At 41.9% G+C, this 26,827-nt stretch overlaps 1 protein-coding gene across 1 annotated transcript in view; it reads left to right on the forward strand.

Annotated features, from left to right (window-relative positions):
- The window catches only part of GTF2E2 (general transcription factor IIE subunit 2), a 53,031-nt gene that overhangs the window by 22,282 nt on the left and 3,922 nt on the right, over nt 1-26,827 (forward strand). Inside the window, exons 3-6 of the mRNA XM_005283973.5 lie at nt 9,333-9,424; nt 10,099-10,206; nt 11,882-12,064; nt 19,067-19,160. Of these exons, the coding sequence (XP_005284030.1) occupies nt 9,333-9,424; nt 10,099-10,206; nt 11,882-12,064; nt 19,067-19,160 (477 nt within the window). The remainder of the gene's footprint in view (nt 1-9,332; nt 9,425-10,098; nt 10,207-11,881; nt 12,065-19,066; nt 19,161-26,827) is intronic.

The raw sequence follows: 26,827 nt of genomic DNA on the forward strand, positions 1-26,827 counted from the left end.
GGAAACAATATTGCTGCCTTTGATTTAATTCTTGGACAGAACCATTACATAATGTGTTTTCTTAACCATAAGTTATCAGTTGTGGAGATAGAGGTGCTCTCTAATTTTTGTTTTACTGATCTCTTAGGTCTGCAACCATTAAGATTTTTTTCTTTGGTAAATTTCCTTCATAGAGAGGATTTAAAAAAAAAAATTGATACAAAATAAAGGCGGCTTGCTTTTGTTTCTTTGTTTTCCAACTTCTCAACTGAAGTTTCTGGAGAGGGTCTATTCTGTTATACCTGGATTTATACCGCGTAAGGTCTATGATATAATAAATAATATAGAAAACAGTTATTCGATTAGTCATGTGTGTTACATTTTCTATTACTTCAGATTCCTCTTTTGGTCCATGTCTGTCTGCTTACTCTTCAGGGAAGTCATAATCTTGGAGTTATGACATGACAATCTGTTTCTGAATTTTTGACATGGTGTTCATTTTTACAGTGTTATGCTTTTGCTAAACCTTATAAAAGCTCCTGATTTCAATGTAAGTCTCTACAATAATTAGCAAATGGGTCAAGGAAAGTATGTATGAAAAACAAAAAAAAGTAAATACTTCTTTTTAAAATCTGACAATTTTGAAAGTTTGTTTCACAGTCTTAGAAAGTGACTTGCAAATAAAATTAGTTCATAACTGGCAGTGTGCCAAATGCTTCCTGCCTCTTCAGAAAGGCCAAGATGGATAGTGTGGGTGTATTAGCAGACTGAGTTTTGAAAGTTAATTTACAGTTCCCTTTAAAGAAGCAAGGGCATGCTAAATTTAAACACAGTGAATAGAACACATTTTCTCTGAGTCTACCACTTATGTGATAACCCACTTTCTGAGTCTACTCCCTATTTACTGTGAATGATTGGTCCTTAGCAAAAGTCTCAAATAAATTTCCTAGAATACAATAGTGTATTGGACTAGATCCACAGAATATGTCATTGCTAGTTGTGCTCTGTACCTGTACCTTAAGTAGGGGGTAAAAAAAAAAAAAATCTGACCAAGACTTTCAAAATAACTGTTGATTTTGAATGCCTTAACTTTTGGATACCCAACTGGAAACATGGATTTTCAGTGGCTGGATGCTGAGAACTTTAGTAAGAAAATAAGTTTCCATTTTCTGCTTTTACAGTGCTTATGGGCAGATGTGTTTTGCAGAGTGTTAATGTGTTCTATGGCTTATAAGACAGTATCCCCCAACAATAGAATTCCCAGTTGGAAACCGAACCCTCAGAAATGGTATTAGAGACACGTAGGCCTTGTCTGCGCTAGTAATTTTCCTAACTGCCATTCCTATGCATCATTTGTGCAGTCATCACTCAAAGCGTTGGTGGAGACACGGCAACAGCATTTTTAACTGTGTTGTCTAACCCTGTTTGGAGCACCCAAAGTCTTATTTTTGAGTTTGGGAAGGGCTTTGCTGAAGTGAATTAAGGACTGTTATAAAGCAGTAGGTTACAGATAGAGCTGAGGTGAATCTCCCTTTCTGAAGTGCCCTGTGTTTGGAGAATCATATCAGTTTATTAATTTATATTTTGTCAAACAAGGATTGTGTTAAAAATCACTTAAGACTGCTTAAGTGCATATCCCAGCAACCAACCATAAGAAAGACTGGAAATTGCTATTTAAGTTCTCATATACCTGTTGCAACCTATAACTATAAGTTTGCCTTCTCTACATTCTCATCCACACCACAGATGACTTTTCCTTCCACGCAAAATGTGCAGCGTTTAACTCCAGCCATGTGAAGTGGTTAGAAATGGTTATTGACTAGTTATTTAAAATATTAAAATGGTGTTGTGTTAACTTGGAGTCTTTATATCAAGATTAGATGGCTTTCTAAAAGATGTGCTATAGTTCAATCTGTTAATATTCAGGAATCACTGGGTGAAATTCTCTGGCCTGTGTTATGCAGGAAGTCAGGTTTGGTTGGCATAGTAGTTCCTTCTAGCCTTAAAATCCATGATTTTATGTGGGTAGTATGTATAGAGAGATTTTTACTTGATATTTTTTTGTGTGTTGGTTGGATGATGAATTTTTAAGTAGAAATCGTTTTAGTTTGTTTATCTTTTGGGGACTGTGGCAAATGGCCAGCGCTATTGGGGAGGGTCCCGCACTTTTTCTTGGTGTGGTGGCTCAGGGCGTTGCCCCTGACCCCTATTCTTGGGCATTGTGGGCTCCGCTAGTGCCCCAGTGGGGGAGAGAGGGGAGCGGGGAAGGGACCCAGCTCCGCTCTCCTACTCTGGGTCCTAGCCCCTTCAGCTTTGCGGGCTGCTTACCCTCTCTCCCTTTGGGTAGGGTTTCCCTCAGTCATCTGTGCCAGTGGAGCCCCTAAGTCCTCTGCTCTGCTTGGGCAGGGTTTCCCTTCCCCTGGTCCTCTGGCTAAAAGCAATACTCCTTCAAACTCTAGTCAGTGTTCCTTCTCTCTCTCTGTTTGACTGAAGCAGGGTTTTTTTAATTAGGTCTGGTGGTGGGGCCTTAATTGGCTCCAGGTGCTCCAATTACCCTGTAGTAACCTTTCCCTAGTCCACAGGGAATAAGGCCTTGACCATCCTAGGGCTTATATACCTCCCAGCACCCAATAAGACCACTATCCTGTAGTGGTCCAGGACCCGGGCGACCTGGTATGGGTGGAGGCCTGCCAAACTGTGTACTTAGCGGCCTCCTCTGCCCAGGTCAACTGGGTCAAGAGCTCTGGCCTGCTGGTCGGGGCCGGGTGGCAGGCGAGCTCCCTCCCACCTGCGCTTCAGGCCATTCGGTGGGCCGTGGGTCCATTGCTCTAGCTCGGCGTTTATCTTTCTGCCACGCATCCTTCGCCGCCGGAGAACTGGCACGATTTGGAGGGCAGGGTGGTTGAGCGTTTGAGGAGGTGGGCAGGACTGCTCCGGTGCCTCTCCCTTCAAAAGAGGGCATTGGTGCTCAATCAGCTAGTCCAGTCTATGCTCTGGCACTGGCTCAACACTCTGTGCCCAGCCCCGAGGTTCCTGGCCCAGCTCCAGAAGCTGGTTCTGGAGTTCTTTTGGCCAGGGCTGCACTGGGTCTCTGCGGGGTTCTATTTCTTCCCCTGGAGGAGGGAGGACAAGGCCTGGTGTGCCTGCGCACTCAGGTGCATGTCTTCCTCCTCCAGGCCATGCAGAGACTCCTTTATGGTGCAGGTAGCTTGGCATGGAGCACGTTGGTGCACACCTTCCTCCAATATGACCGGTAGCTCCTTTATCTCCATCCGAGAGGTCTTCCATCTTTACACACTCGTGCGCCACACTCTTCATTTCCACACCCTTGTGTCCCACCCCGATACTAAGTGGTGGGACCTTCTACCAGCTGCAGAGGGTGAGGGACCCCAATGGCCAAGCCTGTATTCCATCCTTGTTCCACGGCACGCCGGGGACATTAGTTGGCGGCTCCTTCATGGAGCCGTGAGCCCGGGCTTGTACCTGGTGCAGTTCACCCCTTTTCCCGACGCTTGCCCTTTTTGCGGTGTGCGGGAGACCCTGGCACATGTCTATCTGCAGTGCGCCAGGCTGCAGCCCCTCTTCCGGCTCCTCCAGAACCTCTTGTTGAGGTTCTGCCTGCATTTTTCCCCACACCTGTTTGTTTATGCACACCCCATGCGTGGCCCCACAAAGTCGCGGGACCACCTTGTCAACCTCCTCCTAGCCATGGCCAAAGTGGCCATTTATAACACCAGGGAGAGGAGGTTGGCTGAGGGAGGGGCTTGCAACTGTGGGGCCTGTTTTCATTCTTTCATCCGTTCATGCATCCGGGCAGAGTTCCTCTGGGCAGCGTTCACTGGCTCCTTGGATACCTTTGAGGAGCAGTGGGCGCTGTCCGGGGTTCTCTGCTCGGTGTCCCCTTCTGGTTCCCTAGTTTTGGCCCTTTGACCCCCACACCTGTTCCTGTTTTTTTTTTTTTCCGTTGTCCCCCGACTTTAGTTGAGTTTTGGGCTCTGTAGCTCCTCCCCAGGCTGGGGGAGGGGCCTTTAGCTGTGGGCGGGCTTATGCCTACCCACTTCCCAGCACCCAATAAGAGCACTCTCCCACTGCTCCCTGGCCCTGCTGTATCACAGGACGTTATTGTTTGTAGTGTTTCTAGTAGTGTTATTGAGGTGTAATGTAATGAGGAAGTGGACTGTGTTTTATTTCTTTAGTTCCTGTTTCTGTGGTAGACTTATAGTTGCTTGTGTAACGGGAGGAGACGTGTTGTGAGTGAGGGATATGGGGCAACACTTTGGGAGATTGGCAGTGAGGGACAGTGGCCATGTCTGGGGGTATATGGGCAGAAAGAAGGGTGAAAACAGGGAGTGGAGGGTTGTGAGGGGGAGAGAGTTTTGGTGAAGAGGGCATGGGAGTGATTGGGAGTGAGAGGTTAAGAGAGGGAAAGGATGGAGGGTCCTTGGTTGCCTGATAACTCAGGTGTGTGTGTGTGTGTGTGTGTGTGTTTGGGGAGGGGTGTTGGGGGGGGTGTCTACTTGCAGAACTCCTTCCCTGCCCTCCTAGCACTGATGCCTTGAAGCAAAGACACTTTGCTCCCACATGCTGGGTGGGTGGGGTACCCTGATAGACAAAGAATGTCTGCATTAATGTGTCATCGCAGAGCCATTGAGCTACCCTGAACAGCTATGAAGCAGTTCTCCTGAGTAAGGGGAATAACTCTGTTTAATTGTAAACATTCAGAATTGGTCTGTGTCCAAGATAAGAATGGGCATACACATTTGTTTGTGAGCTCCTGAAGTTTGTGGGACCATAGGATGGGCCTTGACCACAGAGTTTACATTCTAGAGAAAAATACAGACAGAGAATCGGGGGAAAGGAGGAAACATAAAGCAAAGTCGTGGTGCGTATATGTTCTTCTCTCCTCATTCATCACTGATGTTGGGTTAGTGCTTCCCCCTCTCCCCTATGGAATCTGGAGGCAGTCCAGTGTTTTTGTTGGAGTCTCCAGGACTAAGACCCGTCCTTCAGCTCAGGCCAGCAGATTTTCTGCCTCTGGCGAAGGACCAGGTTGGTGGTGGTTTCTCCCAAACATTTTGTTTAATAACTTCAATTTTTATTCATTTTCATAAAGTAGCGACTTATCTTTCCTTCTCCTCTCCTGGATCGAGTATTTGGCAGCATGGTAGATTCAACCACCCAAATCTGCCACGGCAGTGTCTCTTCTTTGGAGCGCCTCTGGCCATGGTCAGGCATGGCAGAACTGTTCTGCAAACACCAGGCTAAATCGAAGTGGTGTTCCCTCTGAGCGACAACATTTATAGGCTCTAAACAATAACTTCACGGTGAGGGGCAGGTGGCTTTTAGACCAAGAGCCAGGGCCAGAGTTCAGTTGCTTGGTGCACTTGACCTCTCCAGCCCACTAGAATTGAATAAACTCGCAAAGATTAGCTTTTTAAAGCATACTGTCTCTTCAGACTTTCAGACATCTACACTGGGAATGAAAATGTCACCTTCACTTCAGTTTACAGTATTTAATCTCTTCTTCTTAAGAGTTTGTATTAATAGTTTGAGATTGGATTTGAAAAACGTATCCGTGATAGAGATTATATTGAAAGGTTAAAAGACAATGTCCTGTATTTTACTCAACATCAGGAAATATACATTTCTCCATTTTGATACTGAAAACTCATATGCTAATTACATACAGGTTGTTGTAAAATCATTGCAACCACTTTCTTAAAGTCTAAGAAGACTTTTAAAAGTCTGAGTGATTTATGGTGTTTACATTCACTGGATAGGGAATGCTCGTGTTTCTTGATTCTCAGTTCCAGTTGGCATTAACCAAATAGTCTGTTCTACCCTCATATAATTTTGTTTTGTTTTTGGCACCTTACTGAATTACGCTCATATTTTCTGTATCAATGTATGATTGAATAAAATTTATTTTAAGGACTTGTGCAATATTTCTGTTTTGTATAAAATATTTGTATTTTGTCTATAATGTCCATTCAACTTCCGAGTAAGAGTGACACTTTCATGGTGTGAGGAAAGGACATTATATTGTTTGCATTTCATTGTTTATTACTGATTATGTATTTTATTTTAAAAAAAACTTGTAGATTAGGATTCTCGGATTATTTTTTATAATGTGGCACACGATTTAAAATAGAGAGACCCATTCAAAATTGTGAGGACAACCTTTTTTCTTTTTCATCATCACATTTTGCTACTTCTCTGTGGTAACTGCAGCAACTGTTTACAAAAGTAATAAGAAAGTATTTAATGTATTTTAACTGTCTTTTGGTTAAATTTAATAGCTGGAAACTAAGAGCCAGTGTCATGTGACCAGCCAGCTCTCTGTGAAAATTTTTCAGTTTGGACCCTTCTGCTATAGATATTTTTACTTTCTGTTTTTCTGACTGACATTTGCTCATATGTTAAATGAGACATTTATTTGCATAAGACAAGAAGACTGAATATTTTCAGAAACTAGTGCATATATATATATATATTAATGTACATGTTTGATGAAATGGTCACAAACTATTGTGCATGCTACAGTAACTGCTGAGAAAGATGTTTACCTGTGTGACAAACACTGGTACCTTGGGTCAGCCACATTCATGTGAATATTTGACAGCAATAGCTAGAGATATATTCCTTCTCAGACCTTTTGATTGCAAGTACTATGTGACGAGTTTTGTGACAGATAATCTGGCTGATATGGTTAAGAGGAAAGTTTTGCAAGAACTGTCCTATACTTAGATTGTAAGTTCCTTAGGTCAGAGACAGTCCTTTTATTTTGTGTTTGTACAGCGCCTACCACAATAGAGTCCTGGTCAATGATTGGGGTTCTTAGGTACCACAGTAATACAAATAATTATAATAAATAATAAAAATATATTCATGTAGTAGCATATTGTTGTTCTGTACACTAGCAAATTTTACTGTCAAAAGACTGGGAAGGAAAGAGTACCAGCGATTATAGAACAATAATAATGTTGGGCTGGAAGGGATCTCAAGAAGTCATCAAGTCCAGCCCCCTGCACTATTGCAGGACCAAATAAACCTAGACATGGGTTTCTCAAACCATGGGTCAGGATCCAAAACTGGATTGCCAGAATGTTTCAAAGGGTCGCGTGGCAGCTCCTGCCGGCTAGGCTCGCCTCACTGCTCCAGGCATTGCAACCTCTAGGGTCCCAGCACCACTCAGGATGGGCCCAGCTATCATGATGATGGGAATCTGGGTAGGCCAAATTTGAGTGAGTAGCACTGCAACCCCATGAGCACGTCACAACTCCACTCACACAAATTTGGTCAAGTTGGGGGCTGGACTTGATAACTGGGGGCTGTGGAGCAGAGAGCTGAGCCCAGCCAGTCCAAAGTACAGGAACTGCAGGACCCAGCCTCCCTGGAGGGCAGGAGCTGACTGACCAAAACCACCCCAGAACCTCCGCCCCCAGATTATTTACTGGATCGCGACAGGCCATAAACATTTACAAACCGGTCCCGACCCCAAAAAGGTTGAGAATCACTGACTTAGACCATCCCTGACCGGTGTTTGTCCAACTTGTTTTTAAAAACCTCCACTGCCAGGGGATTCCACAATCTTCCTTGGAAGCCTATTCCAGAGCTTAATTACCCCTGAAGTTAGAAAGTTTTTCCTAATATCTAACTTAAATCTCCCTTGCTGCAGATTAAGTCCATTACTGTTTCTCCTACCATCAGTGGACACAGAGAACAATTGATCACCTTCCTCTTTATAGCAGCCCTTATCATATTTGAAGACTGTTATCAGGTTCCCGTTGGTCATCTTCTCTCAAGACTAAACATGGCCAGTTTTTTTAACCTTTCCACATAGGTCAGATTTTCTAAACCTTTATCAATTTTGTTCCTCTCCTCTATATTTTCTCCAGTTTATCCTTTTCTAAAGTGTGGTGCCCAGAATTGGATGCATGACTCCAGTGGAGGCCTCACCCATGCCAAGTAGAGCGGCACAATTACCTCCCATGTCTGATATGTGACAATCCTGTTAGTGCACTCAAGAATGATTTCGCAACTGCATCACATCGTATACAAATTGTGTTCCACTATCAAGTATCAGGGGGTAGCCGTGTTAGTCTGTATCTACAAAAACAACAAGGAGTCTGGTGGCACCTTAAAGACTAACAGATTTATTTGGGCATAAGCTTTCGTGAGTAAAAACCTCACTTCTTCGGATGCTTATGCCCAAATAAATCTGTTAGTCTTTAAGGTGCCACCAGACTCCTTGTTGTTTGTGTTCCACTATGTCCCCCAGATCCTTTTCAGCAGTACTACCATCTAGCTAGTTATTCCCCATTTGATTTTTCTTTCCTATGTGAAGTACTTTGCACTGGTCGTTATTGTTTTCATCTTGTTGAATTCAGACCAATTCTCCAATTTGTCAGAGTAGTTTTGAATTCTAAACCTGTCCTCCAAAGTGCTAGCAATCTCTCTCAGCTCAGTATCATCTACAAATTTCATAAGCATACTCTCCACTCCAGTAGCTGAGTCATTAGTCATATTATCTCTGTAATTAATTTTTTTCATAACAGCCACTTAGCAGCTGCTACATATAAACAAGAAATTGCTCATATATTTCATTCTTCATGAACTAAGGTGGAACATTTTTTCAGATTGTTCAGAAGTTTGCTTCACGGTGCCCCAAGTTAATGGAAATCTGAAAAGTATAGTCAGTATATTGGCTCTAGTTTGCCAGAATTTAACAAATATCACTCTGAAGAGGCATGCTGAGGGATAGTTTCATGTATAGAAACCAGTAGCAATGGCATTTGATTCTGATACAGTTGATGGACTTTGCTGCTGCAATTGATTTAGGTTGAAGAAGCTCAGATTAGAAGCCACATCGGAATAGAGAAGGGCATTTTAATTGGTATTGTATTGCTTGCAATTTTAAATTAAAATTTCTACTCCTGGCTCACAATGTCACGGCACATAGGCACCATTCAGTCATGTGGGTGGGTGGGAACCTTGAGCTTGCCTGTAGATGACATTCAGTGAATACAGTTATAGTTGTTTAAAAGTTGGTTTCAACAAAAAGTCAAACATGAGATATTAAGCCTAGGAATTAAAATTTACTCCTTTGGTATTGATTTTTGCTTACCTCCTCTTTAAAGCAGAAATCTTAACGTTTCTGCACTTACAGAATTACATAGAGACATATTTTCCTTCACAACGAGCCAGCTGAAAGTGCCCAGATCTTGACTTCTGAACTATGTATACTTTTTATTTATGGTTGTAGTACCAAAAACAGATGCATAATTGAAGCAGGGTTGAGTGCAAAACTAAAAATCCGTTTGTGAGAACATGTTCTTTTGCTTCTTTTGCAGACCACAGCAATGGGTCATTGAACTTGAAAGCCCTTTCAGGAGGCTCTGGCTACAAGTTTGGAGTCCTTGCTAAGATAGTGAATTATATGAAGGTATAGTCATTTTATTTCAAGTATAATTTTTCTGAAATGTTTATATTTATTTATCCACTCGTCAGCTCAGAAACATTTATATAAGCTGACCTTTCATTGTAGCAGTAATATTAAGAACTTTTATCAGACACGCAGAACTACTTGTTTAATGCCAAAAACGTCATTGAAATAAAAATTGTCATTGCAAGATTCCCTCATATTTGTATCCCAGTGACGCCAGCTCAGGGCTGCGCAGTTTAAAAGTAAGAAGATGGTTGAGAGTCTGCTCGCATAAACCAGAGATGAGAACTGATCAACGATCCAGGAACCATTTCTCAAAATCTCTTTCAGGGCTAATTTCTTCCATATGTTTAGGAATGTCAACTATCCTTAAATTTATAATTTGACTCATTTCCTGTCATCAGCTTTCATTTTAAGTGCTGTCTTTCATCATAACAGACGTTATAGATTCATTTTCTTACTAGGTTTCCAGAGCAAAATGTTGAAGATTTCAGTCCTTGAATTAATATTTATTAAAATACTGTGTATCATGACTTTTTTCTTTTAAATTAAAACAGCTAATTCTGGGGGGTGGGAATTGCCATAACATGCTACCAGTCTTATTAAATTGCTGTAGAGTTCATACTTCCATTAAGTACCTGCAGAGCGCTAATAGAACATATTTATTTTATCAGACGCGGCACCAGCGTGGTGATACACATCCATTAACTCTAGAAGAAATTTTGGATGAAACGCAACACTTAGATATTGGACTCAGGCAGAAACAATGGTTAATGAGTGAGGTAAAGAAAACAAATTTTCAGACTCTAACTAACGACCAGTAATAATAAAACTCAACTCATATACATTTGTTTAATGATAAACTCTGTAATATAACTGTTCTGCCAAATATGTTGTGTCCTCTTTACTTGTATTACTTCTCAAGAATAACCAGTGCTGTAGTGAAACTAACTCTGAAACTGAAATGATTCTAAAATTGTGAAAGATTGTAAAAAGAGTTAGGAGGTTACTGTTTTGTATATACTTTTCCTTTTTGTGAAAATACGGTATTTAACCTCGTTGCCCCCATCCTCCTCCTCATAACACACTTTTTACCTGATGAGAATGAATGTCTTTATGGTCCTTCAGTATGCTTTAGCAAAGTAAAATTCCATAAAACGCAATGGTTGGAGTCTGGTGTCTTTAAATGTAATCTGCAAAATACCACACTGCTTTTCTTCTTCTGCTTCATTTATGAGTGAAACATTACTTACATTTTTATATAATACCAACTAACATAGATATATAGCAAGAAAACAATCAGTATATGTAGTAGTTACATTAAAAAGACAAGATATAGTAAAAGTAGTGTGGCTATAACAAAAATATCTTTCAACATTCCACTGGCACTAATACCCCTGCTAAATCCCAGAGATGCCCACCTGTAGGGTAAATCCTGGCCCCAATTAAGTCAATGGCAGCTTTGTTGAGGATTTCACCATTAGAGCATTATCGCATAGATGCTAAACTAAGAAGAAAACACGTTGTTAAATTATTATTGGATTTATAAGTGATAATAAAGTGTGAACAAAGGCTTCAACAGCATGGTAGTCTAGTAGGCTATTAACAGGCACATTATGGCAGTTCGCTTTGGTGGCTTACATAATCTCTTGAGAATTTGGTCGGCTACCAAAGTTAGTTAACTTTTTTATGATGACTGTGTGTTCTCCCTCCTTTCTTCTTTCTGTGTCTCTTCTCTTTCTCCTTTCAGGGTCAGGCTGGCAGCTGCAGAAGAAACTAAGTAGGGTTGCTCTCTCTTGCAGAAGAACTTTCATTGTGGTACTGGCTGTGAAACAGGAACGTATCTTTATCATTTCAATTGTCCATGAAATCCTGTTCAGTTTCACTCTGAACTTGCCATCAGGGGTAAAGTTCTTCTGTGCAGGAGGTCTGCTCTTCTCAGTTTCTTCTGCATCTGCTGGTGCCGGTTGACACCAGTTGGGGAAGACTGACTACAGATTTGTTCATCCCAGGGTAATGTCTTTCACATTTGTAACCTCAATATGAGATCAGTGCGATACGTTGGGTAAATAGTTTGTTTGCATTTTATGTCCAGAAGAATTCATATTTTTGTATCCCCTGGTATTTTTATTTCTCTAATCTCCTTCCAAAAAGGAGCTGTGCAGCTTTTTGTAAAACAGCTGCCACAAGTGTCTTTATGGATCTCCCAGCCTAAGATGCATTGTATAAATAGTGCTTAACCCTCCTCTGTAAAGTAAAAAGTACCATCATGATGAACTCTGCCTGTACGGGATCTGAGATCCTGAATCCCAAGCCCACTTCCTAATCGAGCCTGTTAATTGTCAGCTACAGTATGTTGCTGGTGTGCCGTCATTGACAGAGGACAAGTTTGTTTAGTCCAATATACATATCCATTCATGTTTTTTCTTAAGTTTAAAACTTATGTCCCTATTACAGGCTCTAGTCAGCAATCCCAAAATAGAAGTTATAGATGGGAAATACGCTTTCAAACCTAAGTACAATTTGAAAGATAAAAAGGCTCTGCTCAGGCTCTTGGACAAGCATGACCAGCGGGGACTGGGAGGAATCCTTCTGGACGATATTGAGGAAGGACTGCCCAATGCACAGAAAGCAATAAAGGTAAGTAACACAGTTCAGTCTATTTGTCTTATCAAAGAGTAGGCTGGGGTGACTTGATCACAATGTAGAAGTACTTACATGGGGAACAGAAATGTGGTAATAGAGGTCTCTTCAATCTAGCAGCCAAGGATATACCAAGACCTAATGGCTGGAAGTTGAATCTAGACGCATTTAGACTAGAAATAAGGGGCACATGTTTAACAGCATGAGTAATTAACCTTTGGAACAATTTACAAAGATTTGTTGTTCTCCATCACTGGAAATTTTAAAATCAAATCAGGATTTTTTCTAAAAGATCTGCTCTAGGTCATGCAGGAATTAATTCAGGAAAGCCATGTGGGCCTGTATTATACAGGAGGTCAGACTTCACAGTGGTCCCTTCTGGTCTTAAAAATGTCTGAATCAGTGATCTTTTCACATACTGTAATTGAACTTCAAGATACTGCAATGACTTATCTCCATTCTCTGGTAAACTGTCATAGCAGTAACTGCTTCACTTTCACAAAAGCAGACTTGGCTCAGTGAAGTGCAAAGCCTATGTTAATCAATGCAAAAATAAAAACTGTATTAAGGTACTAAGTTACAGAAAAGTATACGTTAAATTTCAATATTTGAAAATTCCTTCACTCATAGGAGAAACATTGAATCTTGGACTCAGGAAATTGTAGATAAATGATTTATAATTTGCTTAATCCGCTGCAAAATATTGATATGTGATCTTAATCTTGTTTTACAAAAATAAGGATTCTTGAAGATCTTTTTTAAGAAATAGCAGTCTCAGGAAGAATCCTGGACTATGGTAGTGTTGCTCATGATTCATAATTCTAAATTATTATGTATTTGTTTAGAAAACGTAATAAAAAATTGTAAAACAAAAAAACAAATCAAATCAAGATGGTGAATTAATGGAGAAATGATGCCACAGCCTTGCCTGTCTATAGTAGGGTTGCCAACCCTCCAGGATGGGCCTGGCATCTCCCAGAATTGGCATCCATCTTCCGGTGACTATTGAAAGCAATCCAGGAGATTTTAATAGGATATTTTAAGAAAATGACATTATGTTATGTTGGGGGGGAAATCTCCCGGAATAGCTCCAGTCAGAGTTGGCAACCCTAGTATTGCCACGTAGCCTGATCCTGGTCAATAGGAATTAAGGACTCAATTCAGATCAGCTTTTTTTAAGGCTCAGGCCCCTGATTAGTTACTAAGGCCTTGTCTACAAACAAACTTGCACCCATTTACCTTAGTGTGTTTTTAAATTGGTTCAGCTGAACCGGTGCAAATTTGTGTGTAGACACTCCTATTTTAGTTTAATAGTGGTTTATTTTGATTTAGCTTAATCTGGTTCCTTAATCCAGTATTATGCATTGTTCTCTATTAGCTGGTCCATAGAAAGTAACGGCTTGATGCCAGCTATTGTAGTTAATCCTTTAGTTCTAGTGATAGAAGTCAGTGCTGAAATAAACAGAATAGATTTTTTTTCCTTTTAAAATAATACATAGGAAATTTACATACAAAACCTTACGTTAAAGAAATGTTTAGGCTGCAAAGTCAAAACTCAAAATGCCAAAATGAAGGTGGCCTGTGCAACCTCACTGCTTCCCGTGTGCATAAGGATTATGAGAGAGTCTTTAATGACATGATTGCGTACTGTTTTTTCCCCAGGACCTTCCTTCATTCTTTGCAAAGGATGGGCCTGATCTAAGCATGAATCAGGGTTGTGTAGTGAATGAAGCAGTTGTTTGTATGACCCCTACCTTGTTTGTGGACAGAAGTTGGAAGATGTGTAGTGACGAAGGCAGGAGGTTGCAGGAAGAGAAAGGATAGGGAGTGTCCGCCTGGAGAACTGGACTCATCCCTGACTGCCACAGAATTCCTGTGGCCTAGTGGGCAAATCACTTACGCCAAACACTTCACACATGACCACTAATTATGTGTTCAGAATTTTCTGGATGCCTTGCTTGAGACATCTGGGTGCTTATTTTCTGAAGCACTGTGCACTCTCAACAGATGGCAACTGAAATCAGTGGGAACTGTGGGTGTTCAGCACCTCTGGCATCAGAGCAGTGTGGTCTGGAGGAGTGACCATAATACTGGGAGTCAAGAGACTTTTGCCACTGATTCACTGTGTGGCCTTGGGCAAATTGCCTCTCTGTTTCAGTTTCCTTGTGTATAAAATGGGATAGTGCTACTTTACCTCCTACCGCCTAGGAGTGCTGTGATGACTGATTAGTTAATGCCTGAACGTGCTTAAGCAGAGAAATAGAAAATTACCTCCTACCCAGACCATTTTACTAAGTTCCTCCTGCAACATTTTCCAGTGCTCTCTGGGAAGTGGAGGACCAAGTTGAACTCCACTCCCCGTCTCTCTGTCTTTCAAATTGTTAAACGTTGTCTACCGAAGAATGTAAATCAGTGAACAGTTCAAAATAAAATTCAGATCTTTTAAAACTACATATTAATATGTCATCTCACTAATTACATATAAATACTGCCTGTATTCTAAAGATCAAGTCTTTTCGGGGGTCTTTTCAGTCTTCCAGAGCGTATTCTCACTTCTGAACAGTTTCCTGCAGGGACTCACTTCCCGACAACGTGCTTGCCAGCTCAGGAGTGTCTTTGTTACATCAGAACACACTGAAGATGAAAGCCCTTGTGTCACAGCCGCTGTTTGTTGAAGAACTTTCTCCTTTCTCCAGTTTCCCACGGAAGTTGCCACAAACATCCTGTGTAGTGTAGAATCCGATTAAATTTTTGCAGGCTCTGTCCTTGGAGTGCTTATATTATTACTATTTTAATTGCACTCACTGCTGCTCTAGTGTCAATTTTAAATTAAAGGTTTCATCCATCCAGATTCATCCTAGGTGTTATCTGTTCTACTGAGGATCTTTTCCTCACCAGTGTGAACTTATTTTTAACTGACTGTTCTCTTCTCTTCTCTTGCTTTCACTGTTCTTGGTGACCTGCATAATATTGCAAAATGTCCAGTTTTGTGGCATCCCTTACACACTACATCCTTTACTGGACTTTTTTCCAGCTGTGAATTGGTGCCTTACCACAACTTTTCTGTTGTTTGCTATTTATAAACGTTCTTTGGTCTCCCACTCTCTAGTTGTGCACTGTTTTTACATTATACACTTAATCCCATTGCTCCTTTCAATTTGTTCAGCTCATCTTCACTTTGTCAAAGTTGTCCGACGTGGTGTCCATTTTGCTGCTACCATCTAAGTCTCATTGCTGCTTCCCTATAGTTTCTTGCATTCTCACTTTGTTACAGTTTTTACCAATGCGAGATCTGCTAGGTGTATGGCAATACTCCAAAAAGAACCTTTTTTTTAAAATTTAAGGTATGTATCCTACTGTAACATTACCCAGAGTACAATCTGGACTGTCGAACAGCTGTCCCCCCTCAATTCTCGAACCTGGGGTGCCTTTAACACTGCTTCTCTGTGAGAGCAGCACTCCTGGTGTCTGCCCACACAGCCTCCAGCATGTAAATCACTCCCAGCTATACTGTACAAGAGCTATGGCCAGCCACCCATGAATTACACTATGGACAACACCAGCAAACTCCCAGTCCCAGACTTCCCCCCCCAAAATGTGTATCTTGTTCTGCCCAGCACCCTCCTGGACAATATCAGCTCATGTAAAGTCTGTCATTTCATTAATAGAAAATGGTATGCACTAATCTTATCTCAAATGGAGTTTCCCAAACCCACACTGGTTTAGATAAAACAATAAAACAAGTCTATTAATTACAGAAAGAGAGATTTTAAGTGATTACAAGTAATAAGGCATAAAAGTCAGAATTGGTCACAAGAAAATAAAAAATAAAACACAATTAATATCTAATTTGACAAGCTAAATAAATTCAAAGCAAAGGTTTCTCTCACCACATGCTTTAGCAGTCTTACTGGCTGGATTTCTTTCAGCCAGGACCCCACCCCTGTTCAGAGTTAATTTCCTTGTCCTTCAGGTGTTGTTGATGCCAGGGGCAGAGAGAAAGAGAGGGGTATTTTGGGGCATCTGTTCCCCCTTTCTTATAGTTCTCTTTTTCTTTGAAAATCCTCTCCAGTTGAGGGTAAGGAGACAGGAGGTTTGTGAGGAAGGGAACCTCCCGCTCTTTCTTTGCCAAAATGTTGATTTCTTTCTCTCACCCTTTTTCCTGCTGAAGAATGTCCACTTAACCAGGTAAAAAGAACAGGAGTACTTGTGGCACCTTAGAGACTAACAAATTTATTAGAGCATAAGCTTTCGTGGACTACAGCCCACTTCTTCGGATGCATATAGAGTGAAACATATATTGAGATATATATACACACATACAGAGAGCATGAACAGGTGGGAGTTGTCTTACCAACTCTGAGAGGCCAATTAAGTAAGAGAAAAAAACTTTTGAAGTGATAATCAAGCTAGCCCAGTACAAACAGTTTGGTAAGAAGTGTGATTATCACTTTACCACTTAATTGTCAAAGTGTTTCACAAGTGATTATAATAGTTTTCTGTCTTTTCAATTGAAATTTGCTGACCAGATGAGTCTCACTGAAGGTTGTGCACCAGCAGCAGTAGATTGCATGCCCATAATTTGTACGACATAGTGGGTCGATATAAATGTACATGAATTCCTAATGTAATGCTTCTCCATTCATAAGTTTGTATACATACGATGTAGCATCTCTTCTGCCTCGTGGAAGGTTTTATTTTGTAATTGCCTATGCATGCAGTACTAGCCTTTGAAATGTTCTAGAAACTAGATTTTTAATTCAGTGACACTTATGCACAGGTCAATATTAGTATTAGAAATGACAGTACACAGCTTCATATTATGAATATGCAAAAGTTATGAGAGAAAGAAGTGGCCTAATAAAAAATAGTGAAGACAAAGACAACAAACAAGTCTTTACCTCTGCACTGAAGACAGATGAAGAGCATGTTACAGCTCTTGCCAACCATGTCATCAACAATGTGACAAAACCCATTTGACCCTGAATCAGATCCAGAAGTGCTTATCAGTGTATCTACTGGACTGCATGTAACATCAGATGTTCAAGAGTCTACTGAAAAACAAATGGAGAGATTTGCCAGAGGTATACTTGATTCTGATGGTTCAGGTAGTTTCTTCAGCCTCGTCAAGAAATTGACATCAAAATATTTGTTGACATGGCCAAGAAGACCAAAATTATGTCTGGCAGTGGAGGGACAATCACAGCAGCTACCAGTCCAGAAATTGTGTTCCGCGGAGCCCTGTACTTCGTAAGATGCAGAGATGATGTTTCAGTGGTAACTGTTCTTAGTCACCCAGTTGAACCTATGCCTATGTCCTTCTTTCATGTTGATGGAACAATGAGAGGAACAGACAAAGCTGAATCATCTTGAAGTTCAAGTTGAAAAAATCCACGAGCTAAAAGCATGCAACAAAGAAAGCACAGTATGCATCAGAGAGCTGATCTCCGCATCTGTGGGAAGGATGTCATCTTCATCCTTTGAACTTTCCTCTGTATTGTCATATCCTCCTCACCCTCATTCATGGTCTCACATGTTTGCATCCTATATACCAGTGAGCATTTGACAGGTTGAAGAGTAATGAGGATATGGGAAAATATTGTTGAGCTTCTCTATATGGCTTCTTTGTATGTGGCAAAAATCCATCCTGGCAAATGCTCCCAAAATCCCATTCTTCTCATGGCTATAATTAAATGGAACCATTTGATTCAATCAGAGAACTTTTTTTAGTGTCAGACAGGGAAATTGGAATTGTACCAAGTGAAACACACTAAGGCAATGAAAAGAATCAGTACTCCGGGGATGCTTAATAAAATCCACGAAGTCATGTATTGTTAATTTGGGCATAAGCCATATTTGTCTGGCAGAGAATAGATTAGCGAATAAATTTGCATTAGCATTTGAAGTGCATTAGGATGATAGTTGTCAGATTCATCCAAGGAGCAACAATCTTTGGAGCAGAGGGCAAGGATATAATTGATACCCTCTAGCTGAGCGATAGACAATGTGGTGTTTACCACTGTATGGAAGAGAAGTAATGGCTCTACCTGGCCTGCCTTCTTGCTGCTAGCCACAATTTTCCAAAGTGATGCACAAATCCAAAGCTGCCTCACCTTGGGATTGGTTTGGGGAAGGTCACTCTATTGAGATGGGGAATGGTTTGAAGGTCACCGTCCCTTGCAGAACTGTGGGTGAAAAGTTCTTTCCTTCTCAGGACTGAATCTTTTAAAAGTTCCTACGTTTGTTTTTAATTTCTGGGAATGAGGGAGTTACATTGTCTTATACTGTTTCTTAGTACTTTATCTGATGTATTATTTTTATCAAAATAGAAACCCATGTAAGCACACCAAGCTTGTACTCAGTTCTACTCTGTAATTGAGCTCTGTTAGAGTTTTAATATCCGTCATCAGACATGAATCTGTCATTTGCTTAGTAATAAGCTCTAGCTCTTATAGTGACCATATAAAATCATATTGGTATCTCAGAGTCCTGTGGCACCTTTAAGACTAACAGATGTATTGGAGCATAAGCTTTCGTGGGTGACATGCATCCGACGAAGTGGGCATTCATCCACGAAAGCTTATGTTCCAAAACATCTGTTAGTCTTAAAGGTGCCATAGGACTCTCTGTTGCTTTTTACAGATCCAGACTAACACGGCTACCCCTCTGATACTTGGTATCTCAGTCTCCTTTTTCCGCCAGGCACCCATGATACTCGGCTCACTCCTGAGGAATATACTCATCATTCAATATCCAGGCACATTTTGATAGAGTGGCTTCAAAACATGTTTCCGTACCAATCTAATGCCACAATCATCCTCCAAAACTGATATTTCACTGCAAAGTGAGAGTTCATCTTACAAGACATAATGTTAAAGGTTTTTCCCTGCTCCCTAGCTAATTGACACAGCAGAAAATTGGAGTATGTTTATTTTATAAATAGAAATACCAGAAATACACACTAGTAGTTTGACTTCTTTTTTTCTATTTGCATTTGAGGCTTTAGGGGACCAGATCACCTTTATTACTCGTCCTGATAAGAAAAAAATCCTTTTCTACAACGACAAGAGCTGTCAGTTTACAGTAGATGAAGGTAGGTGTGTTCTTTATAACTTTTCTACTTGTAATTGATCTGCATGTATATTCCGTATATTTTTTAAGCACCTGTACATAAGTAATCTTTAGGTATTATGGTCTCTTAAAACACCTCGATTAATCAAAATGCTAAATAAATCCCAGTCTATCTCAAATCGCATGTTTTGTTAAATCAATTGACCTAAGAGATGATGAGGTGGGTTCACAGCCTTGGATAGCAAATCTCAGGTTTCAGGAGGGTCACATCTATCCTTCTTTCCTTATAGCTAAATGGGAGGAGGGTCTCAGAGCTTTTCTGTGGAAACACAGGGTCACCGTATGGAAGAGGTCGAATACTTAGAATGTAAGCTCTTTGGGATAGGGACTTTTTGTTCTGGGCTTGTACAGCGCCTTGCACAATGGGGTTCAGTCCAGGACCGGGGCTCGTATGCATTACAGTAATGCAAATTAATAATAATAATACTATACTAGTGAACTCGTATATTGAAAACAGTAACTTACTCTGTAATCCTCAGCAAAAATCTTGTGGATGGCTTCTGCTCCTTTTCCACCACCTGATAGGCACAAAGGGAACAGGGCAGCGTATGAGCCCCAAAGTATGGATCTTGTTAGAAGAGTGGAATGGGGAGCCACGGCCCAGGGACATGGGTCTGAGCAGAGGGAGCGGGGAAAACAGGCAGGAGAGGGCAGAGTCAGGAGTTATGCGGTGGGGGATAGGAGCTGGGCATGAAGAGCAGAGGGCGGGGGACAGAATAAGGGAAGAGGGACGGGGTGGGGGACGCCGGGATCAGAAGGGACAATAACTACTAGAGCACATTCCTCTCAGAGCACAGAACTCAACCCAGGATTCCTGAGGGTTCCTTTGCTGTCTGGCAAATAGCTGTGAAACCCAGTGGCTAAGTGTGTCTCCATTCTGTGCACTGAATGAGGCAGGGTCCTGTGGGAAAAGTAGTGTGTGATCATGTAATTACAGATTGTATCCTAAGGCATACACACAAGGGGACCAACCTAACTTAGCAGAGGCATACTTTCAGATGATGTACTTGCCATAACGAAGTAGAACTCTGTGCAAGCTCGACAGAAGTTGGTACAGTAAAAGATGTAACCTCTCACCCACCTTGTCTCTCTAATATCATGGGACCATCACAGCTACAACAACACTGCGTGCAGCAATTGCCAAACTAGCATTTGTTCTACTCTTGGCAACTTCAGGTCTCTTCTGGTACAGCAGGAGAAACGGTTACATGTCAGATGCTGAAGATTAATTAAATTATGTTGAAAATTTATCTTCAGAGGAGCTATCCGTATAGTACAATAGTGCCTAAGATAGCATCTTAAATTAGAAGAAATGAAAACAGTTTTACATTGAACTTTGAATTTAATTTATTCACAGGGCCATTAAAGCAATAAATAAAAGTTAAATATGTTGAGCAAATGTATAGTGAGCCATTCATTGATCTTTTCAGAGAATGCAGCAAGTGAAAATGCATGTTATAGATGGATTCCTTGCAGGGTACGTTTACACTTTCAGTAATAGCTTTATTCTGGGAAGAGATTTTAGAAGTTGCATCACCTAAGACATAAGAAAATTGTAGCTCTCTCCAAATTTTGGTGAGTGAGTCTGAGACTTAAGTTCCATGTTTTCCTTTTTTTGTCTTTAAATTTTCAACCCAAACTATGCCTGGCAGGCAAAGATGTAAGCCGTTCAGCCTTGCCTACCACAGGGAATTCTTTTCCCGCCATTGCCTAGCACTGTTCAGCTCCACCATTAGTTGCAATGTTGGAAACCCTAGGGCAGGTTGCTCACTAATTTAAAATGAGCACCGTGTCATCTAATCCTGTTCAAAAGATGACCCAGTGCTTAAAACCCCAGCAGCCCATTTTACACGAGGGACCCCCAACGTAGAAACCCAAACCTTCTGCCCCAGCCCTGAGCCCGTCATCCCTGGCCCCACCCCAGAGCCCGCACCCCCAGCCGGAGCCCTCACCCCCCCCTGCACCCAAACCCTCTGCCCCAGCCCTGAGCCCGTCATCCCTGGCCCCATCCCAGAGCCCGCACCCCCAGCCGGAGCCCTCACCCCCACCTCTGCCCCAGCCCTGAGCCCCTCATCCCTGACCCCATCCCAGAGCCTGCACCCCCAGCCAGAATCCTCCCCCCCCCCCCTGCCCCAGCCCTGAGGCCCTCATCCCTGGCCCCACCCCAGAGCCCGCACCCCCAGCCGGAGCCCTCACCCCCCCTACACCCAAACCCTCTGCCCCAGCCCTGAGCCCCTCATCCCCTGGCCCCATCCCAGAGCCTGCACCCCCAGCCGGAGCCCTCACCCCCCCCTGCACCCAAACCCTCCGCCCCAGCCCTTAGCCCCTCAACCCAGGCCCACCCCAGAGCCCATACCCCCAATCGGAGCCCTCAGTCCCCCGCACTCCAACCCTCTGCCCCAGCCCTGAGCCCCTCATCCCCTGGCCCCACCCCAGAGCCCACACTCCCAGCCGGAGCCCTCACCCCCCCGCACCCCAGCCCTGAGCCCCCTTCCAGACTTCAAACCCCTCGGCCCCACCCCGCCACATGAATTTTGTTATGTGCACCAATATGAAAGTGATGTGTGACACAGGGTCGTGTCACACATCACCTGCATATTGGTGCACATGACAAAATTCATTCTGCACAAGGCGCAAATTTTAACAGTGATTAACCATTAGAACAAGCCACCCCGGTGGATCTTTTGATTTTTTTTAAATCAAACCTCAGTGGCTTTCTAGAAGATGTGCATTAGCCAAACACAAGTTATTGGGCTCAGTCCAGGAGTAACAGTGAAACTTTCTGCCCTGGCCTGTATTATACAGGTGGTCAGGCTAGACGATCTATTGATTACGGCTAAGCTTTTGTCACAGATATTTTCAGTAAAAGTCATAGGTCACAGGCAATAAAGAAAAATTCATGGAAGCCATGACCTGCCGGTGACTTTCATTAAAAATATGGGGATCTGCGGGTCCCCACACGGCCTGCAGTGGGGCAGCTGTGCACGTGGCTAGGAGCTCTGAGGGCCCACTGCGGGTTGGGTGTCGGAGCTCCAAGGTCCCCCGCCACCCATGGTTGGGAGCTGCGGGGGACCCCGCTGCCTGCAGGAGCTGGGGGCTGCGGGGTACTCCTGCCACCCGCAGCTCTGGGGCTCCCCCTGCCGCCTGTGACGGTCAGGAGCTGTGGGGTGCCCCTGCCGGGAGTTGTGGGATACTCCCATCTGCTGCAGGCTGAAGTCATGGAGGTCACTGGAAGTCACGGATTCTGTGACTTTCGCAACCTCTGTGACTAAATCGTAGCCTTACTAATGATCCCTTCTGGCCTTAAACTCTATGAATCACATTCCTGTACTCATGGCTGTAGAGGGCTTGAGGGCTAGAATTCGTGAAATTAGAGAAGAGACTTGGGAGTGACTCCCTCCACCCACTCAGGCCCATACGCTATCCGTGTGTAAAGAACTGTGCACGTATTCAGCTGAGCCTGTTGGTCCTGGCCTAAGAAGGGAGTGAGAGAAGCAAGGCTTGGTTTCAAGGAGAATTGATTGGAATGGATACAGCTCTCCTGGAAGAATTCTCCCTTTCTCCATCTGGCGTGTTGGCAATACTGTTAAACCTGTGCTGGATGTGGCCGTGGTGCTGCTGAAAAGAAAACCTTCTAATCTTTTACTTATGCTCTAAATACCTTGAACGTTTCTTTCCACCACAGAGAAGTTCCATACGTTTGGTACTTTGGGCTAGACAGAGCAAAGGCATGGCCACGCTTCACAGTGATATATAGCATAGGACACCATTTTTAAAAATGTGTGGGCTGAGCAGTTTTCTGTAAAAGAAGCTTTTTGCTAAGATCAGTTATCTAGTGCTGAATTTATTCCCCTTTTTAGATCACTTGACCCTCCCAATAGGTGGTGGTAATGTTTCCTGACAATAGCTGGTAGGGGGAAGATAGTTTAAAACTAGTTGAGATCCTGTGATGATGTCTGACAATTAGGCGTTTAAAATGTATGATAAATGGACCAGTACTGAAATTATGGGGGGAGGGTTAGCTCAGTGGTTTGAGCATTGGCCTGCTAAACCCAGGGTTGTGAGTTCAATCCTTAAGGGGGCCGTTTAGGGATCTGGGGCAAAAATCTGTCTGGGGATTGGTCCTGCTTTGAGCAGGGGGTTGGACTAGATGACCTCCTGAGGTCCCTTCCAACCCTGATATTCTATGATTCTAAAGTTGTAGTACAAAGTGGCATTTCTTACTTCGATCCACAGGTGGCAGCATAATCCCATCTTTTCATTCATACAAAAAGGGCATGTCTGTCCTGCCCTGCACTCTGCGCTGACTGGGAGGGAGGCTGAACAATTTCTGATCTATGGCTTTTATGATCCATCTATGCAATATAATTTTTTTTTAATCACCAAACTGTCATTTTAATTCAAGTAGCGCTTATTAGCCAATCATGCTATGATATTGTGAAACCTGTACAAGAGGGTGCCGCTCTTTGGGGCAATCTCTTGGCCTGAGACTGTCCCAAAGTATCCTCAAGTGTATTGACTACAATTCTTCTCAGTGGTAAGAGAGCCACGTCTGTTAAAGGCTCAACAAAAATTGTGTGCATACGTTGGTTGCTTAAGACAGGTTTCACTCTGCTTACCATCATATTTCAGCTAATTATGTACATGTAAGTAGCCTTGATGTTATAAACAAAAAACCAAACCAAACCCTGAAATGTTGGCATGCTCAGTCTGAGCTAGCAGGTGATGAACTTTTTGAATAATTCATTGTTGAATAGTTTATCCTGGAATGTGGACCCAGTGCTCCTGGATGCACCGTTGTACAAAAGGATGTTCTACAATTTTGAATCGACATTGTGTTCTCAATGGCTTGTTAGAGACCGTCCCTAGAAGGGAAGGATTTCAAATATGTTTTGAACAAGTTTTTCTACATCACTTTCCCTGACTGTTTGGATAAACTAGTGAATTATTGCAGTTTTGGGGTGGTGCAGAATTCTTACCTAAATTACCCTCTCCCTGGGGCAATTTGTATTATGAAATGACCTTCATAAAAGGGGGAATGTGATTAGCCAAAGAAGGTTGAGACTGCATATGCTCCTTTTTAATTTCCTGGGTAATTAATCAATTCTTTCTAAAATATAGAAAAAAAGATTTAGAAAAGTAATGCCAAATTTCAGGCACCGCAGGCAGCTAAGCGAAGTATTTGCACTTTTGCGGAGGGTGTTAAAGCACTTCTCTTTGATCTCAGGTCTCAGTGCACTGGGCGAATGCTGAAATGCTAGTATAGTCAGACACTTATTAAAGAAATTGAATACATTTAAGAAATTGCTGCCCCTGTATAACATCCTTTCACATTTGAGTGTAGTGTAGGTGGTATTGATTTTAGTACTTTGGGGGATTTTCTTCTTAAATAGCTGTGAAGAGATTTCTGTCAACACTGGAAGTGCTGATATGTTTCAAAATGCAAATACATGTGGGATTGGTAGGGCCCTTCATTTTTGTTTTTCCTGTTGAAAACTTCTGAAAAATTTCCAGATTTTAAAAAACCTAGTTATTCAGGTTTTGCCAATTTTAACCTGAATTTTACAAGAACCAGAACACCTGAGACCTGGCTCCGCTCTCGCAGTTTCCAGTTGTTAGTTGGTAGCTGCTACAGCTGCAAAGTTGGGGAGCAAGATGGTTCTATACCAGTAAAACAGCATGGCTTGCTTTTTTCAGGTCTGGTTGTGTTTAGTTTAATTTCTGGTGGTGCTTGGATTCCTTGTTCCCTGACTAGACGATGAATATATTCCTTGTATCCATTTGGTGACACCCTAAATCCAAATTGTTAGCATATATGGGCCTAGAGAAGGGTGATAGCTGTGTACTCATTCTCTGCTTTACTCATGTAAGTTCAGAACGAAACAAATGCATTAGTGTCTGCTATTTGCAGTAGAATGCATGCTTGTGAACTCTGACTTTCCTAAATAGTTCCAGTATAATTCTGAGATGCTTTGGCACTAATGTCCATCTGCAAACAAACACGAAAAAAAGGAGCCTGGTGAAAATATCCAGTCCAAACAATATCTCTGTATGCAATTTGATTTCTAAAGCAATGTTGTTTTAAAAGGAGTTGCAGGATATTACATAACCAGTCTGCAAAAGCGGATTCATTATCTATTCGCATGCAATGTCAATTTTTGTTTTACAGTTGACTTCTAATTGATTTTATATTCATGTTGGTCATCTGCTTTAAAAAGATGGGTATGAAGTTATAACCAGGGTATAAAAAAATAGAGACATGAAATATCATGGTTAAAAATGAACCATAGGTACCAACTTTTTGTTTTGATTTTTGGAACATCAGAAGTTGTCTATTTTCCAGTGTTAATTTTTCACTTTGTTCTTGAAAAGATTGTACAACATGATTAACTGTTCCTCCTCTCCCTGGCACCCTTAAACACCAGAATCCATAATTGGGCACAACTGTTAGTAGGTTGTGTACTTGTACTCTTGTCTTGTCTACGCAACGTGAGTTCTAATAAGGAGACAAATGATTTGTATTCATTATAAAGCACTGTAGAAATAATATTACATTTTCATGTAAAAGTTTTGGTATTTTGACTATAGCGTATGTGGGTGTGTATCACATAAATGATAAAAGCAGTTGATCCACACGTATGCAGCCACGTACTGAGTAGCCTCGAAAAGCAATGTAGCATACCACAGCCAAGCTCTCCGTGTATTTAACTGGAATTGATTCTATATACTTATTACATGCATTTCTAAACTGCCTATCACCTTAGAATGTGGACATCATTGAAATAAGTGATTTGAGGAAATTGTTTATCACAAATTATAGAGTAGTACTTTGCTTTCCTGTTCCCATCATTCAGTGCCACTTTCCTAATGAGACCAGGTTCTGGCCAACCAGCCAAGGTACCAGTTGTCAGGGGAATAGGAAACATCCAGAGACTCATCTTACCTCATGTCCTAAAAGAGGTCGGATTCTCAGCCATAATAGGCTTGTATTGAGAATTCTGTTGAATTCCAGAAATAAGTGCCCATTACTGACATCATCAGATCCTCACTAGTTAAGTTATGGGGATTAGGAGATCATGTCTTCTGAGGAACTGTCCCACATTGAGGTGTCAATAGAGGAGGGTTTGGAACAAATGGCTAGATTAAGCAGTAATAAGTCAGGGCCAGATGGTATTCACCCAAGAGTTCTGAAGGAACTCAAATATAAAATTACAGAACTATTAAGTGTGGTATGTAACCTATCACTTAAATCCGCTTCTGTACCAGATGACTGGAGGATAGCTAATGTGACTCCAATTGTTTAAAAATGCTCCAGAGGAGATCCTTGCGATTACAGGTTGCTAAGTCTAACTTCAGTACCAGGTAAATTAGTTGAAACTAATTAGTTTCAACAGAGTTGTCAGACATGTAGATGAACAAGATTTGTTGCGGGAGAGTTAACACGGCTTTTGTAAAGGGAAATCATGCTTCACCAATCTATTACAATTCTTTGAGGGGGATCAACAAACATGTGGAGAAGGGTGATCCAGCAGATATAGCATACTTGGACTTTCAGAAAGCCTTTGCCAGGGGCCCTCAACAAAGGCTTTTAAGCCAAATAAGCAGTCATGGGATAAGAGGGAAGGTCCT

This window comes from Chrysemys picta, chromosome 5, assembly GCF_011386835.1.
Source record: "Chrysemys picta bellii isolate R12L10 chromosome 5, ASM1138683v2, whole genome shotgun sequence".
In the NCBI taxonomy this organism is placed as follows: domain Eukaryota; kingdom Metazoa; phylum Chordata; order Testudines; family Emydidae; genus Chrysemys; species Chrysemys picta.